At 43.4% G+C, this 17811-nt stretch overlaps 1 protein-coding gene and 1 pseudogene across 2 annotated transcripts in view; both read left to right on the top strand.

Annotated features, from left to right (window-relative positions):
* Prps2 (phosphoribosyl pyrophosphate synthetase 2) overlaps positions 1–17811 on the top strand; it is a 38007-nt gene that overhangs the window by 15369 nt on the left and 4827 nt on the right. For both annotated transcript variants that reach the window (XM_050121039.1, XM_050121038.1), the window contains exons 3-5: positions 2743–2841; positions 4370–4494; positions 16487–16660. In XM_050121039.1, the coding sequence (XP_049976996.1) occupies positions 2743–2841; positions 4370–4494; positions 16487–16660 (398 nt within the window). The remainder of the gene's footprint in view (positions 1–2742; positions 2842–4369; positions 4495–16486; positions 16661–17811) is intronic.
* On the top strand, positions 3796–3917 carry LOC126487963 (uncharacterized; annotated as a pseudogene).

The raw sequence follows: 17811 nt of genomic DNA, 5'->3' as shown, positions 1-17811 counted from the left end.
GGATTGGGAAATGTGGCCTTAGAGCAGGAGGTGTGTCACTGAGTGTGGACTTGGATGTTTTAAAAGCCCACATCAGGCCAGGCCCAGTCTCTCTCCGCACCTCCTGGCTGTGGGTAAGGCGAGCTCTCAGCACGACTCCAGCACCACGCCTCCCACTTGCTACCATGCTCCTCACTGTGATGGTCTTGGATTCACCTCTGAAATTGCTAGTAATCTTCCAATTAAACGATTTCTTTTGGAAGTTCCCTTGGAAGCTGTAATATATACGCTGAGGACCTGGTACAGACCCACGTTGGCCCTATAATTGCTGCTTAGGTCTCTGCAAATTCATATGAGCTTTGCTCATGTTGACTTAAAGGGTCTTGTTTTCTTGGTGTCTCCTCTGGCTCCTACATTCTTTCTACCACCTCTTCCACCGGGTTCCCTGAGCTCTAAAGGGACAGATTTGATGAAGGCATTGCATTTAGGGTTCAATGCTTCAAGGATTCTCCCTCTTGGCATATTGTCTGCCTGTGGGTCTCTGTACTTGTTCCCATCTGCTGTAGGAGGAAACATCTCCGATGAGGGCTGAGCAAGGCAGTGATCTATGGGTATAGCAGAATGTCATTACCAGTCATTTTAATCACTACACAGTCTTCATTTTTATACCAGTATTATTTGGTTTCACCCTGGGTCCTTGGGCTATCTAGTCAAAGGTTCTTGGTTAACCAAGTTTTACCTTAGAAGAGAGGAATTATTTCTGGAATTCTTGTAGGTACTTAAAATTGCAATATTTGAGCCAGGCCTTGAAGGATCAGTCACAGAGGTATAGATCTGGGGTGAGAAGGGGCAGTTGAGTATGTGAGACAAGACATGGCATTCTCTAGAGCAAACAGGGAAGGGCACAGGAGCAGAGGCAAGGGAGAGCAGTTTGGAGTTAGCTCCAGCCAGACTGACCTCAGTTCTTTGGATATTAAAACTGAGAAAATTTGATTCTTTCCCAAAGGCAACATGGAATACCATACAGAAGAGTTAAAAAGAAAAAGAAAAGAAAAAGAGAATGTAAGTAATGATGAATAGTTAGTATAGAGAAGACTAAACCAAAACAAAACCCACCTTTTGAAGATAAGGAAAAGAGATGCTGGATAGATGAGTTCGTGATAACCAGCACAGGCTGCTGTTCAGGAAGTCCTTTCTTTCAGTTCCCAGCACACACATGGTGGTTCGCGGGCATCTGCAACTCTAGTTCCAGGGGATCGAACACCCTCTTCTGGCCTCTGAGGGCACTGCATGCGTACATACAGGCAAAAAAGCCACACACCAAAAATTAATTTTGAAAACTTTAAAGAAAAACACTCCCCCTCTAACCTCAGCACTCTGGAGGCAGCTTCAGGTGGATTTCTGTTAGTTCGAGGCCAGCTGGTTGTACAAAGCATACTCCAGTACATCTAGGGCTCTTACAGAGTCTGTCTCAGAAAAGGAAAAACAGGAAAGCCATCCCCATCGTTTCCAGAAAATCTGTTGGTAATGTTAGGGGTATTTCCTCTGATTCTTTATGTGTGTGTAATTAATGTAAAATTAATATATAAATGAGCATATTTATATATTAATAATGTTGATTGTATACTATTAATTTAATGATTATTATACTTATAAATGTATAAATTTTATAAATATATTTTATTATAAGGGGATATGTAGTTCTTTTTGAAACAACAGGATTGTGTTTGAAAGGAAATAAACACATTAACATTTTCATATAATTTTCAGGCTATATTTTTTTGTGTGGCTTGTGTATGGGCATGCAATGCTATTAATAACTATCTCCACCTACATCATGTCTGGACTATGTCTAGTGATAACTGCGTGGACTCTTTGGTTGCTTTGATGTGGACATTTTCATTGCCCATGATTTATGATGTGGAAACTGAAGCTATAAAGAAGTTAGATAACTTTAGAAAAGGCATAAAGACAGTGAGGACAATGAACTTGTTTCTCTGAACGTTGAATTCTCAATTGCCTATAAGTGTTTTTTGTTTGTTGTTGTTGTTGCTGCTTAATTTGTAGTAGGGTTAGCTTTCATCTCTCAGGGCATGGTACTTCTTTCATAACTGGACTTTGGGGCCTTGGAAAAGCTATTTGATGGTGTTTTGGCTTGGGAGACTTTATATATTTCGTTGTTTCCTTCTAGAACACTCTTAGCCTAGCACTGGCTGGCCTTCCCTTTAAAGTGATCTCTTAAGCTGTCTTGTTGAACCTCCTCATGCTTCCTTACTATTTGAATTATAAAAACCGTAATGTCAAGTATATTCAGTTTGACTTTATTCCTTAGATATTTGTATTCTACTGTAGTGTCAGGGGCATAGCCTCATAGTAGGATACAGAAGGCTGGAGAAGTAGCTTAGATGGTAGAGTGCTTGCCTGGGATACAGGAAACCTTGGGTCCCAGCCTCACTACCACAGAAACTGAGCATGGTAGCACATGCCTAGATCATGGTCATCCTCGGTTGCATTAGTGAACTGGAGATCAACCTGGGCTATATAAGATCCAGGCTCAAAAACCAACAGTGTCAACCAATGGTCAATATTTAGTAACCAAATGCAATGTGTTGAATATATCTTTTGTTGTCCTAGTTTGTAATTCTCCTTATTGGTTACATCCATGCCAAACCATCCATTTGGTTTCCTCATGAATATCTTTGCAAAATGACTCTAACAGTTTCCAGCTTTGTCTGATATTAAATCCCTGTTTCTATTTTTTAGAGTCGTGCTCCAATTTCTGCTAAACTTGTGGCCAACATGCTGTCAGTTGCTGGGGCCGATCACATCATCACCATGGACCTGCATGCCTCTCAGATCCAGGTACCAGCATTGTCTTTCTGCCCATGGTCAGGTCCTAACTCTCTGTACTTAATTTTGAAAGGTTTAAGAGTTTGCACAGCTATTCTCTGGGCTGTTCGTCTTTCCTGTTGATGCCGCCATCCCTATCACACCTTGCCTCCCACTCATTTTGGAGGAGCAAGGAATTCCTTTCATGTGCTTTGCGATTCCACCTAAACATCTGTAAGACAGTTAAAATGATAGCATTGTAGTGTGCACTGTGTGTATTTGTGTGCACTTGTGTGCGCATACACATGAAGGCAAGGGGTCAACACCGGATGTCCTCCACGATCACTCTCCATCTTGTTTCTTATGCCGGGATCTTTCACTGGACCCAGAGCTCATCAATTCAGATAGATTGGCTAACCAATGAGCTCCAGGGCTCTTCCCGCCTCTGCTTCCCCAGCACTGCTGCTATAGCATATGCACTATCATGGCCAGCTGCTTTATGGTTTCTGGGGATTCCACTTCAGGACATGATGCTTGTACAACAAGTACTTTACACATCTACGCACTGAGCCATCTCCCCAGTCCTGCCATACACATTTTTAAGTTCTTCATACCTTCCTTCTTCGGTCATTAAAACAGGTCACATTTCACAGTGCCTGCTTATGGTATGTAATGCCTGTGAAGTATTTGATCTGTGGTAAGTGCTAGGACTACAGCAATGACAAAAAGCTAACTGCTTTTCCCCTCTGCCCTGCAATGCTGTCCTTTCCCTTGGTGCACTGACCATCACATAAATATCGGAGCATGCCCAGAAAAGGGATGGACCAAAAGATGGCTTGTAACATCTCTATCATTAGATTTAATTCTGTTACAATTAGCCAAAGGGAGAGAGTTATATAAAGGTAACTTTTGGATAAGTAATTCAAATATGATTTAGAGATAGCAGTTATCTTTTTTAAAAAATCTTTTTTTTTTCTTTTAAAAAACCTTTATCCAATTATGCTGACTATGTTCCTTTCCTCCTGGGGCCTGGTGTGCAGTGGCAGACAATAGCAGCCTACTTGGGACACTGCTTGTATGGGTTTCTCTAAGAGACCTCAGAAACAGAATTTTCTGCTAGATAGTCGTGTCTCTTTTCTCACGCTGTCTCCAGTCTAGATTTCAGATAGGTATATGGGGCACGCTTGAGAAGCTCCAGGGCACAGTAGCCAGGCCATCATGTTGACCTGTAGCAACCTGCAGAAAAAGGAACGTGATTGAGACCCTGCACAATCAAGTTCAAGGTCCCCTGACTGCCGGAAAATCCACATCTCAAAGAATTGAGACTTCACCAAGTTTAATGCAGATGAGTTGGAAGGCATAGTAGCTGAGAAGCAGCTTTTCCCCAGTGAACGTGGGCCAACTACATCTCCAGTCGTGGTCCCTCAGACGTGAGATAGGCCCTGTACTCCTGAGGGTTTCCACTGTGCTGAACCACTGACACCACCAACCATGTACTCTAATAAACCTCATACTCGATCCGAAAACAAGCCTGTAAAGTGACATTGATTTCTCTCCTTAGGGATTCTTTGATATCCCTGTGGATAATTTATATGCAGAGCCTGCAGTTCTTCAGTGGATTCGGGAGAACATCACTGAATGGAGAAACTGTATCATTGTTTCCCCCGATGCTGGAGGAGCCAAAAGGTACCACGCAAGTGATCCCATGCAGATTTCTGTCTCTACTTTCTGCTTTCCTGCTTCCTGTATTTTTCTGTGTCTTAAGTGAGAAGGCCTGCTTTGTGTCCTGGAGACATAGCTCGCTGCTTAAGCTATTGCCCTGCAAGCTTGACGGCTGGAGTTGACTCTGCAGAACTTACATAAATGCTGGGTGTGTTTAATGATCTGCCTCTGAGTTCAGCCTCAGAATGCAGAGAGAGGGGAATCCCCAGGGCTGTCTGACTGGCTTGGGCTTTGATTGAGAGACACTGCCTCAATGAATAAGATAAAAGAACAATCAAGGAACATTCCTGACATTAGCCTGGGACCTCCATGTATGTGTACACACCATACAAAGCTATATGAAGCACGTTTTATAAAAGTGCTCGCTTTCTCTCTCTCTCTCTCTCTCTCTCTCTCTCTCTCTCTCTCTCTCTCTCTCTGTGTGTGTGTGTGTGTGTGTGTGTGTGTGTGTGTGTATTGCTGAGGATAGATAGTACTCAATGCCTCATAGATGGTAAGCAAGTACCATTGAGCTATATCCCTTTCCCCAGGAAGCTTGCTTTTAATTATATAACACTCTATCCTATAAATGAGCCACTAAGTAGGCCTTAGGCTTTGCCTAGCGCAGAAGCCCGTCACTCTCTCTGCATTTCACAGCATTCATGAAAATACAATGAACACATATATACTCTCTATAAAAAGGGTTTTAGTTAATACAGTTGGCTGAATTAGTCCTTTTTTTATTGATTGTTATTGAGATCTACATTTTTCTTTGCTCCCCTCCCTGTCTCACCCCTCCCCTTCAACCCTCCCTCAGGGTCCCCACACTCCCAGTTTACTCAGGAGATCTTGTCTTTTTTCTACTTCCCATGTAGATCAGATCTATCTATGTATGTCTCTTCTAAACCCCAACACATGACTAGAGTAGCCAGAATAGAACCCGAAATAGAATTGCAGAGAAATGTATGTATGAGGAGCAACAAGAGTGGGAAATAGCTACTGCCTGCCTGTATACAGATGGTGCTGGGGGCTGTATTTGGGTGGCCTGGTGAGTAGGACTGAGATGGGAAAGGGCAGTCAGCTTGGCCTCTCCCACCTATGCAGGGATCTCCATAAAGCAGGGTGCTGAAAGCCAGACCCTGGCCAATAAGCAGAGCCTTTGGATAAGGGAAAAAGTAGCCACCCACAAGAAATCCAGCCCCAAGCCTATGCCACAGGCAGGTGAATGCAGCGTCTCCCTGGGGTACCCGACTCCCTGGGCTAAGAAAATTAATGCAAACGTCAGTCCCAGGCTGTAGAAGCCCTAAGGAGAAAGTTTGAGTTGGTCAGGGAGCAGTTACTGAACAATGTGACCTGATGTCTGATTCTCTAAAGCCAGCTAGCCCTGAGGGCCTGATGTGCCTGGATTCAGTTGTGTATAGCCTTCAGGCACAGCCAGCCAGTGCTTAGGAGTGTTAGAATGATTGTCAAATGAGCAAGTTCACGGACAAGCTGGCCAGCGCCATCATGGCAGCCTAAGAAAGTAGCACTGAGTGGCCAAGTCAATCAGCTCCATGGACGAGCTTCCAGGAATGTGTGAGCCACTGGAGCGCACGGGGATGAGGTTGCAACAAGAATAAGTAAGAAGGTAGTGCTGTTCGGACACACTGCTTACTGCAAAGTGATGCTAAACACCCTGAACCTTGCAGAACTTGCCAGCCGCTCTCTGGGAAGATAAAACATGGCAAGAGTCTATTGCCAAAGTAGGGAAAGGTAGGAGAGACCTCTACCCACCAGCTAAAGTAAAGAGGCCCAAAAATGTGAGTCTACTGTTGGAATCCAGGGTCAAGAATCGCCATTGGACTTCTGAAGGACTCAAAAGTGCAATGACCTTAGGTGTGGCCCAGTGGTGGAAGATTACTAGGCATGCCCATTGCCCCGGGTTCCATCCACAGCACTACACAGACACACTGGAGCACACACACATATGCACACACATGCATGCAGCTTCTCCCCAGTGTTGATATCTTCATCCACCTACAGCCCAGCCGCAGACCTAGAATGACACTTAGGAACTTAGGAATGGCCTACAAAGCAGTCTCAGGGCCCATCCAGTACAGTGTAGGCCCTGATTCTCAGGAGAGCACAGTTGTGCTCACAACTGGTATCCAGTAGCCACTTTGGTTCCCTGCACAGAAGAGGAGAAGGAAAGAGGGCCAGTAACTGGAGAGGGACCTCTGTCACTGACCAGAAGTGCCTCTGCACAGGAAGGAGATACATAAATGTCAGCAGCAGTTAGGGTAGCTAACCCCCAGCTAGGCATGGGTTGAGCTTGATGCCCAGAGCATGATGGGACCAATTGTGACCTTGGTCAATACATTGAGGTTTGCCCAGGTCTTTTTAGCAGTGTGAGTGACTTTGCAGCATCATTTCTCCTGGAAATGCTTGCAGTTGCTATGGAAGCTTCCCAAAGTCACAAGGTGGAATATCTGTTCACATCTATCAGATCTCTCCTAGGCCAAATGGTCCAGGGGTATTAGATACCTTGGGTTATAATATCAGGTGCAGGTTGTAATTCATATGCCTATAGCTCCCCATGTAAATATAAAGCTAAGTGCTTTTCAGTATATTCTCATTTGTGCAATTGCCACCATTATCCATCCCTAGGATACTTCCATCACATCAAGAGGAAAGAAACCCCATGCCCATTGGCAGTTGCCAGCCATGTCCCTGACTCAGCCTCTAGCTATACCAGCTCACCTGCATGGGACTGCACTCAGAGACATTTTCATGTCAATTGCTCATGCAGTAACTGACCATCTTGTCTAGCATTGGGGATGTTCTATCGGGAACTCACCAAGGCCAGCTGGCCTGGGTCTGAAAAAGCCTGGGTTAAAACAGGTCTCACTGAACATAGCGGACAATGAGGGCTACTGAGACCTCAAGAACAATGACAATGGGTTTTTGAGCCTACTGCACGTATTGGCTTTGTGGGAGCCTAGGCAGTTTGGATGCTCGCCTTACGAGACCTGGATGGAGGAGGGTGGTCCTTGGACTTCCCACAGGGCAGAGAACCCTGATTGCTCTTTGGGCTGACGGGGGGGGGGGACTTGACTGGGGGAGGGGGAGGGAAAGGGGAGGCGGCGGTGGGGAAGAGACAGAAATTTTTAATAAATTAAAAAAAATAAAAAAGAACAAAATAGAACTTTGGTCCAAGTAAGTCTAAAGAATAATAGATTCCCTAGAGTTCTTTTGGCCTTTTCCTTTTTCTTATCACAACTATCTCTATGTACAGACAAAAAATAGCATTCATGCTTTCAGAAAGACAAATTGAAGTAGGGGTAAGGGAGATGGCCCAGCAGCTAAAGGTACCTGCATCGAAGCCTGACTAGCAGAGTTTGATACCTGGGAGCCTCGTGGTAGGAGGAGAGACCTGACTTCCGCAACTTATTACTTGATGGCCACACTTGTGCCCTGGTATTTATACATGTTCACACACACACATACATGCACACACGTACACACACACAAGCACACAGTAGTAAAAAAATTAAAAGAAATTGAAGAATCATGCAAAAAGTGACTCGGCTTTGCTAAGCACTGCTGTTCTTTCTAGTGTTAGGATAGTGTTCAAACACAGATGGCCCCCTTTTCATAAACACAGCAGATAATGCGCTACGGTTTGAGCATGGAATGGTTACCACAGCCTCCTGTGGCTGCACATTTGCTCCGCAGCTGCTTGGCGAGGTACAGTGTGGCTAGAAGTGGGTCACTGTGGGGTGGGCCCTGTAGTTTATAACCCTGATCAGCTTCTTCTTGATTCTCTGCTTCCTGTTCCCCTAAGATGTGGCAAATATGAGCCACCTGCTCCTGCCACCAAGAAGCTGCCTCCTCCCAGCCACTTCCCGCCATGATGGGCTTCATTTCCTCAAACAATGAGCCCAAGCGAAGCCTCTCCTCTCCTCTCTGCGTTTCTTTTCTTTTGGGTGTTTGAACACCAGTAAAAGTAGTGTAGATGCTGTGCACACTTCGCCACTGAGATTTTTAAAAGACGTACTTGCTATAGTTTAGCAGTAATCTCATGGTTATGTAACAGAGGTTCTTGATCATTTTTTTTTAAGGGAGGAAGAATCTGGTCTGGCTTGTGATTTGAAGGTACAGCCTATCATGGCCAGGGTGGCAGCAGCTAGTCACATTGTATTCTTTGTCATAGAGCAGGCATAAATAAATGCTGGTTCCTAATATTCCTTCTCTGTTTATTCAGTGCAAGAAACCATTCCAGGGTGTAGTACTGCCTGCATTCAGTTACATGGTTATTTTTATAGCTTTGTAATAGTCCCTTGTGTGTGTGTATGTGTGTATGTGTGTGTGTATGTGTGTGTGTGTGTATCCTCATTTCTGTGATTTCTTGCCACTCACTCATACATAGGCACTGTAGTTTGTGTAGTCCAGAGGCAGCAGACTTGCTTTGACATTTTACATACTTGTCTAAGTAAGGTAGATTCTTAGAAACAGAACTGCCAATCCAAAGGGGCAAGCCATTTGAGTTTTGGTGGACAATGCCAAAAGTGGCTCTTTCAGAATGATATTCTGGATGGCATTATCCAGTATGGCTGCCAGTATCTTGGTACCCAGCTCTGCTCACATAGCTTATGATTAGTTACAGTTAACATATCAGGCAGGTTACCTGTGGTGTTTCTTCCTGTGAGCTCAGGTTGTTAGGAGCGAGGTCCAGCATCCTTTCTGGCATGACGGGTTTTCCATGAGAGCTGGTAATGTCTTGTGGAGTCTCTGCCCTGTGGATTGGCAAAGGTAGGAAATCCCAGCTCTGCTTTTCATGAGTGTCTCGGCCATTTTCTCAGAATTTTAATGTCCTCCCCCTTTTATATTCTTATTCCCTGAAGAACCTGGAAAACCATCTTACAGTCCTGCTTTCTTCACATTCTCTCTTCTAGACTTATGAAGCACTTGGCTTTCTCCTAAAATTTTTCTTCTCTTGCGATTTTAGATATTTTAAAGGCCTCTTTTTCTCTTTTTAATGTCCTGATTTTTCTTGCATTTGACATTTATTGCGAACTAAAAAGTAAAATAAAAGTCCAATTCCCCCTCTCCTCCATCAGCTATCTAGTCATTCAAGAACTATTAAAACACCCATCCTCTCTCTACTGGTTTGAAACAACATTTTTTATTATATGCCAAGTTCCTCTATCTACTTGCTGGTTCCTACTTTGAAAAATCACAGAAGAGGACTTGGGAGATGTGCAGTGGGTAAAGCACTCTTTCTGCTCAAGCGTTAGGACTTGCATTGAAGTTCCCCAAAGCCAGGCATGGCCCCATACCCCTGTAACCTTAGCATGTGAGGGGGAGAGACAGAATGATCACTGGCACTTGCTAATTGCCGGTCAAGCTCCAGGTTCAGTGAGAGACCCTGCCTCAAAATATAAGGTAAGAGCTGATAGTGGGAGAAATTTGGTGGCTTTCTCTAGCCTCTAGACATATGTACCTACAACACAGAGGCGTAGGTACACTGCATCACACATGCAGAGACAGGCAGACAGACAGAAATACAGAGACTAGACCAGAGTAAGTAAGTGAGCAAGGTTAAAATGCTCTTTTGTGTACGACTCCTCGGAGCACTCTCTTCTAGCCACCCTGCTCCCTCTGCTGGGAAAGACCGGCTCTTTAAGGGTATACATGTAGGAATTTGTGTCACCTCCTTTTTCTTTACCTTAAGTGTCTTCTATACTTCTTTGTCATCGTCCTATTTTGGAATGAGGTATTCTCCGACTGATAGTCCTGCTGGAACACCCTGGCAGGTAGTATGTGATCTATACAGTGGATATCTTTGGTTTCTTTTGCTTAACGCGAAAAGTCATATTTCACTAGAGAAAATATCATCTTATCATCTATCTGGGAAATCTAAGACTGATGTTTTAGAGAAAACTTTGGGGTGACATCTTTTCAAGTAAAACTTTGTCTTGCCACTGGAGGTCACTGTTGGGTAGTCTTTGAAGCTTAATTGAACTGATGAGGAACATAGACCAATAAGAAGCAACCCTATAGTAAATATATATACACACGTATATGTGTGTGTGTGTGTGTGTGTGTGTGTAGCAGCTAACTATAAAGTGATGTGGGAAGTGAATGAAACTGGTTTCTTAATATATAAACGTTTTTCTTATTATGCTCTTTGCTCATATGCTATAAAAATTTAAGAGCTGGAAAGAAAAAAATATATATAACTATCTTATAACATTAGGGACACCAGTAGGAAAAATTTGGTGTATTAGATGTCTTGAGAAGTCATATGCACACACAAAGAGAAAAGAGTGGAAATCAAAATCACACATATGGACCTGGCAATAGTAGTGAAATGGCTCAGCAGATCAAGATGCTTGCGATACAAGCCTAATGACCCGAGTTCAATCCCCAGAATCCACCACTTACAAGAGTTGTCCTCTGACTTCCATGGGCATAGAGTGGTCTGGGCATACCTGCACTCACACCCATTCTACTAATAAATAACATTTAAATCATAATGTGTAGATGGAGAGATTGCTCAGTGAGCAGAGTGCTCGCTGTCTAAGCATGTTGCCCTGAATCTGTACCCCCAGCATCAACAGAAATGCTTAGGTGTGGCCGTGTGTGTCTCTAACACCAATGAGGCAGAGACACACAGATTCCAAGGCTTTGCTGGTCAGGCGGCCTAACCAAAGCAGTGAACTCACTCCAGTTTCAGTGAGAGACCCTATGTGCAGTCATAAGGTGGAGAGTGACAAAGGAAGACACCCAGCACCAACCTCTGACCTCCCCACAGCCATGCACCAATCAAACCTAATGTCTATTTTCTTCCCATCTAAGATTTCTGTGATACCTCACTTCTGAGAAGCACATGTTAGTCTCCAGTGTGTATATGGAATTAGGTCCATGCAGCTGTCTCAGGAAATGATCATTTTACAGTGACCCAGGGGATTGGGGGCCAGAATCTATCCCTTTCTCTTATGCTACATGAACCAGCAAGTAACTGATGTGGCCGGAGCTTTTACCCAGGTCAGATGTCCAAGCGCCTCAGTGCCAAGAGCCACATAGTTCACCTTTCTTTCCCTGGCCTCTGTGCCTGTCTACCTGCCTGTTTGCAGGGGGATTATGATCTGCAGCCTCGACTTCATGGACTTAGAACCTGAGCCACAAATGGTAGTGTCTCCCATTGCAGTGCTGCAGACCAGGGCCCTTCCCGTTCCTCAAAATAAATACGAATTCTTTGGTATCTACGATTTACATAATCTGCTCAAGTACCCTTTTTTGAAAAACAAAAACAAAAACGCTGTCTGATGTTCTGAGAGACCTCCTTTCCCTAATCCAAGTTTAAAAGGTTTAACATGAAATTGGCATCTATGTAGCATATACTTGAAGATGATTATGGGGCAAAAGTTTTTTTTGCCTGCCTTCAAATTACAGGTTTCTTCTTTCAATTAACTGTTAAAGCAAGGAAGCTGTCGGTAGACAGACACCTTCAGAAGGAAGGATGTCTGCTCGAATGACTAGAGTTTTGACTCCTACTGTGGATTTTTAGAGTTGAGCTTTCAGGTTGTATAGTTTGAACCTATCTTCGTGCTGGCTTCACTGCGGAAGTACAATTTTAGTGTCTATAGACTCATAGCCTGACTTCATGGTGGATGCTGAGAATCTGACTGCTAATCTGACAGCTGTTCCTTTCTATGGGACCTATTTCACCTCTTTTAAGATGTCTGGTCTTCTGTTCATGAAATTGCTTGGGAATTCTTTCATTTTATTTATTGGTCAGAGTAGCACGTCTTCTAGTCATTCTGGAAAATTCTCAGGCATTGTTTTTTATTTTAAGTGGGGTGTGTGTGTGTGTGTGTGTGTGTGTGTGTGGCCAGAGGTCAGCCTTGGGTGTCATTCTGTAGCAGCTATCTGCTTGTTTGTTGTTTTGTTTTGTTTTGAGATGGGCTTTTTCACTCTGACCTGGAGTTCCCAGTTAGTCAGCCTGGCTGACCAGTGAGCACCAGGGATCCTCCTATCTCTACATCCTCCAGAACTGGAATAAGAAGCACACACGACCACATCCAACTTTTAGGCAGATGCTGGGGCTTCAACTCGGGTCTCTGTGTATACCTGGCAAGTGCTTTACCAGCTACGACATCTCTCTGGTCTCTTTTTTTTCTCTTGGCAGACTACAGCCACTCCTGCCGTATTGTCACTCTGCCATTCGTGACTTTGCGCTTGGGAACTTTCTCTTTCTCTTTTTGTGTTCCATTCTGAACTATAACTTCATCTCATCTTTAATCTACTCTATATTAGATATTTTCATTTTGTTAGCCACTGTGTTTTAAATTTCAATAAAGTTTAAATGTATTATTTTCTATTTCTCAACTTTCTATTTTCTCAAGTCTTGATTGAACATTCTTCATTACCCTTTTATTATTATCCAGGTATCCATTTTATTTCTTTAAAACATGAAACAAGTCCTTTAGCCTCTTTTTCAACTAATTCCAGTGGGTCATTCTTTGGACTTAACTTTTCAGTTACAACTGTTTCTGGCTTCCAATTTGGGTGTCTTGTTATCCTTGGATGTCTTATATCCACTTTTTTTTTTTCAGAAAAGTTTCTTTGTAATCCCTTGGAGAACTATCCCAAATTATCACTTTAATTTCAACTCTCTGCTTGAGTGTTTTTGCTACATGATAATGGGAACTGAAATAAGCAACCATCAGGAGAGTGGAAATGTGGTACGTTCTAGTGGAGATAGTGGAATGTTCTAGAAAGAAAAAACTGTCCTTCACCCAGAATTAGAAACAAGGCAGGGTAAATATCCTTCCCATTGACTGGGGTAGCAGGACAGGATTTATTGGTTGCTATTCTGGATGGAAAATGTGTAGCACCCCTGTATTACACAGAGGTTTCCCACTAGATTCTTGTTTCACATGGACCTAGGTTTAGTCTCTCAACATCACCATCCCAACAATCTCAGCAGCAAAGCAGAAGCTTAAGATTCTTAGGGGGTCAGACAAGGTCTCCTGAGTAAATTGGGAGCATGGGGACCTTGGGAGAGGGTTAAAGGGGAAGGAAGAGGCAGGGAGAGGAACAGAGAAAAATAGAGAGCTCAATAAAAATCAATTAAAAATATTTTTTAAAAGATTCTTAGGGGGCTGGAGAGATGGCTCAGGGGTGAGAAAGCGCTTGCCATTCTTACTTTATAGAATACGAGGACTGGATTCCCAGTACCCATGTCAGGCAGCTTATAACCACCTGCAACTCCAATTCCAGGGGATCCCATTCCAAATTCTGGCACCCATGGACACCTGAGTGCATGACTGCATGTGTGTGTGTACGTGCGCGCGTACACACACACACACACTGTTTAAAGACTTAAATTAAGACTCCTAGGAGAGATTCAAAAAAGGGGCTTCACTCCCTGCAGCTTCTCAGTTCTCACCTGCTTCTACCATCCCCACTGCTACTGTTTCGTTCCACCATTTCAGTTTCGGGATACATTGGTAAGGACAGTTCCCTTAAATTCCTGCATCATCTGCCTTTGCTGTTCTTTCCATTGGGATAAATAGTCAAGCTGCTTAACTTTCCCAAGGGCCAAAATGCAGTCTCAAATGTCATGGAGACCTGAGCTTATATGCCAAGCACCCATGTAGAAGTTGGACATGGCCGCACCTCTCTGTCATCTCAGCCCTTGGAAGCAGGAACCGGCAGATCTTAGAAGGTGTGAGCCAGGCAGCCTAGCCAAACTGGCAAGTTCTAGGTTCAATGAGAAATCTCTCTCAAAGTGATACAGTAGAGAATGGTCAAATAGGACACTCCATATCCTTGTCTATCTTCTGTGCATGCATTCACACACACACACACACACACACACACACACACACACACACCCATACACAGCAAAAAGAGGTCTCATTTTCTTTGTTCATATTGGGTTTAAAAGGACCTGTGAAAATACTGGCTGGATAAGTTGTATAGAGTTCTTCTGTATGTTCGAGCAATTCTACTCTCAGATTAATATTCAAAAGATTTGAAGAAAGGCACTCAGCTATGTGTGTGCCAAAGAGCATAGCAGCGCAATTCAATAGATGTGGGCTTCCCTTTTGGTTTTGTGGCATGTTCTGGAACAAGACAGAGGCTAATAGCTGTGTTTCATTGTGAATACACAAATGCCATGAAATCATACACTTTACGTGATTTAAAAGATAAGGCCTATATTCTATGTATTTTACAGTTTTCTGAACTGAAGGCCATGTTGAAAGTTTTCAGACTTGGGGCATGGTAACCTGGGTGGAAGACTAACTATGCCTGTTCGTGCTGCCTTCTCAGTCACAGAAAGTGTTGTTTTTTTTTTTCAGACAGTTGTCCACTTACTTTGTCCTGGTCTAAGTATGTCCTGCTTTCTTGGTTGTCATTTGAGGGTGACATAATGGGTAGCCCTATATTAAAAGGATATCTTCCATCCCCCTGCTTCCTAAGTTGGGGTCTATTTGTTTTAGTACCTCCATTTTTAACGGGAATTGTCTTGTGACTGATTATTATTTTAAAATTATAATAGGAGGACCTTTATCACATTGTATTTATGCATTGTTTGAAAAGAAGTTTCATCATCAAAGTGTGTTTTTCACTCACTATCCTGTCTTCCCTTTCTCTTTCTTTTGTGTACTCGTGTTCTCCTGAGTTAGCAACAATGAACAGCCATGTTGGATGGCAGAGGAACTAGATTTAGGTAGGCATAGCCACCCTTCTGACATTATAAAACCCATTGTCATGTAGAAAGTTTACACCTGAGCATCTTGCAATTGAAGTTTATTTTTAAATCGTGTTTTTTGTTTGCCAATTCTATACGTGCATATAATGTGTTTTGATCAATCCTCACTCCCGTCACCTCCAGTTCCTGCCCTATTTCCTCCACGACATTCCTCTCCCAACTTCATGTGCTCTATTAAAAAAATATCTCAAGCTGGAGAGATGGCTTAGATGTTAAGAACACTGCTTACTGTTCCAGAGGATCCAGGTTCTTTTCCCAGCACCCACACGGTAGGTCACAACCATCTATAACAGTTTAAGGAGATACAGCACCTTCTCCATAGGCACTGGATACACATGGTACATCAGGCAAACATCCATATATATAAAACAGAAATCAATAAGTCCTCTTTTTAAAAATCTCGAATTTTGAGCAAGTCCATGATTTTGTGTTGGGCCACATTCATTGTTGTCCTTGGCAGCATGCAGCCCACCAACTTGAGGTTGAGCACAGTTGGAGAGGGTCTCATTTTATGAAGCTTTTCCTCAGAAGCCTACACATCGCCTGAATATGCTAACAAAGCCTTCTGTCCCAACCTTGGCTCCAGAAACCAAGCAAATAGTTAAGTGCTAAGTAGCTTGTCTTAAGTTTCGCCTGTGAGTTTTAAATGGACTCCCAGCTCCTAACAAATCAAGTAGCAGTTTCTTAACCAGCAGTCTTATCCAGGTGCCAGGGTGCCCTGACATTCGTGACAAGCAACCGCAGAGTCAGAGTTCAGCAGCAGCGCGCTTTCCCATGTGGACTGCGTGGTGTATAATCTCGACTATGCTTGCCGTCACCAGTATGGCCTAACACTTTGCATTATCTTGAGGGTGGCTGCTTGCTGAGTTCCTCAAATATGTTTTACAAATACAGATTTTATTTTTTCCAGTGCTGGATATGGAACTTGGGGGGGCTCACATATGCTAGTGAACAGTCTATGGCAGGGTTTCTCACTGAGGGCCTGCCTGGAGTTCACAAAATAGGCTAGCATGACTGGCCAGCAAGACCCAGGGATCTGCACGTTGCCGCCTCCCAAAAGCTACGGTCACAAGCATGAGTTCTAGGAACTGAACTCAGGTTCTTATTCTTCCAAGGCAAACAATTTACAGTTCAGCTATTTCCCCAGCCTAGGGCCCAGCTGTAAATCCCTAGGTGGGCTGTGTTATCATCTTCTTTTGCATCTTTCCACAGGGTTACATCAATTGCGGACAGGCTGAATGTGGAATTTGCTTTGATTCACAAAGAGAGAAAAAAAGCAAATGAAGTGGACCGGATGGTTCTGGTGGGCGATGTGAAGGACCGTGTGGCTATCCTGGTTGACGACATGGCTGACACATGTGGTACCATCTGCCATGCTGCCGATAAGTACGTGGGTTGGTTCAGGAAAGACAAGAAAACATCTCCTTCACAAAAATACATATAAAATTGTATTTTATTTGTTTATTTGTGTGTGTGTGTTTATACGTATGCATGCTTGTGCGCATGAGTCGAGGAGGTATGCATGCCATGGTCCAGTCGTGGAGGTCAGAAGACAATCTTTGTGAGTCAATTCTCCCTTTCCACTATGAGTCACAGGGATCGAACTCAGCTTGTCAGGCTTGGTGGCAAATGCATTTACCCATAAGGCATGTAATAGTTGAAACTGAGCCTATTTTTCTTAATTGTTGCTGATGACTTGGCAGTAGAGTTTTAGGCCTCAGGAGACTCTAGGCTCATTTTTTTTCCTCAGTCCTCTTTTCCCCAGTAAGAAAAACAAACACCACCAGCAACAAACATCCATGGGCATTTTTATTTTCTAGATTGGACTTGCAGGTCATTTTTGTAAAGGATCAGAGAATGTGCTTCCCTAGAAATCAGGTCCAGAAAGACAGAGGTTTTATTTGCTTGTTTGTACCCTTTCTGCTTTCAGCTCAACCTTTGGGCTAGTCTCATTGCTCACGGGGCGTTCCAACGGCTGTGCTTGGCAGAGTGGGAGCCCCCCACTCCTTCGCCACACATGGCTGTGGAATACAATTAGAGTTGCTTGATTACATGTCACATGTATTTTGCACTATTGGTTGAAATCAGTGGTTCTCAGCACAGGACAGTTTTCCCCTAAAGATATCATTGCTTGTCACAATTAAACGCATGGGAATGTTGGTAGTGTATGAATCAGGGGTGCTACTGAACTTTCCCATGATGGACAAGATGGCCGCCATGACAAGAATTATATAGCTCCAAATGCCAGGGCTGATAATCCTTGATTTAATGGAACTCAGAGCATTTTGCTAACATACACAATTAAAAGACCGTAGTATGGCCAAATAAATGCAAATGGATTTTTGTTTTATTTTTATAGGGTAGACTTTTCACTAATAATTTTGAGACAAGGTACAGTGTTTTAAGAATATTGGAGTATTTTTGGACACTTAATTCTTTTGAGACAGGACTTTGCTCAGTAGCTCTGGCTTGTTTTTAACTCAGTCTTCCTGTCTTGGCCTCCCTAGTGTTAGGGTTACAGGGATGCAATGCCACTA

This window comes from Alexandromys fortis, unplaced genomic scaffold, assembly GCF_014885135.2.
Source record: "Alexandromys fortis isolate MF-2015 unplaced genomic scaffold, M_Fortis_MF-2015_v1.1 scaffold_192, whole genome shotgun sequence".
NCBI classification, from domain to species: Eukaryota; Metazoa; Chordata; class Mammalia; order Rodentia; family Cricetidae; genus Alexandromys; species Alexandromys fortis.
This window is presented reverse-complemented; position numbering and strand designations above follow the sequence as displayed.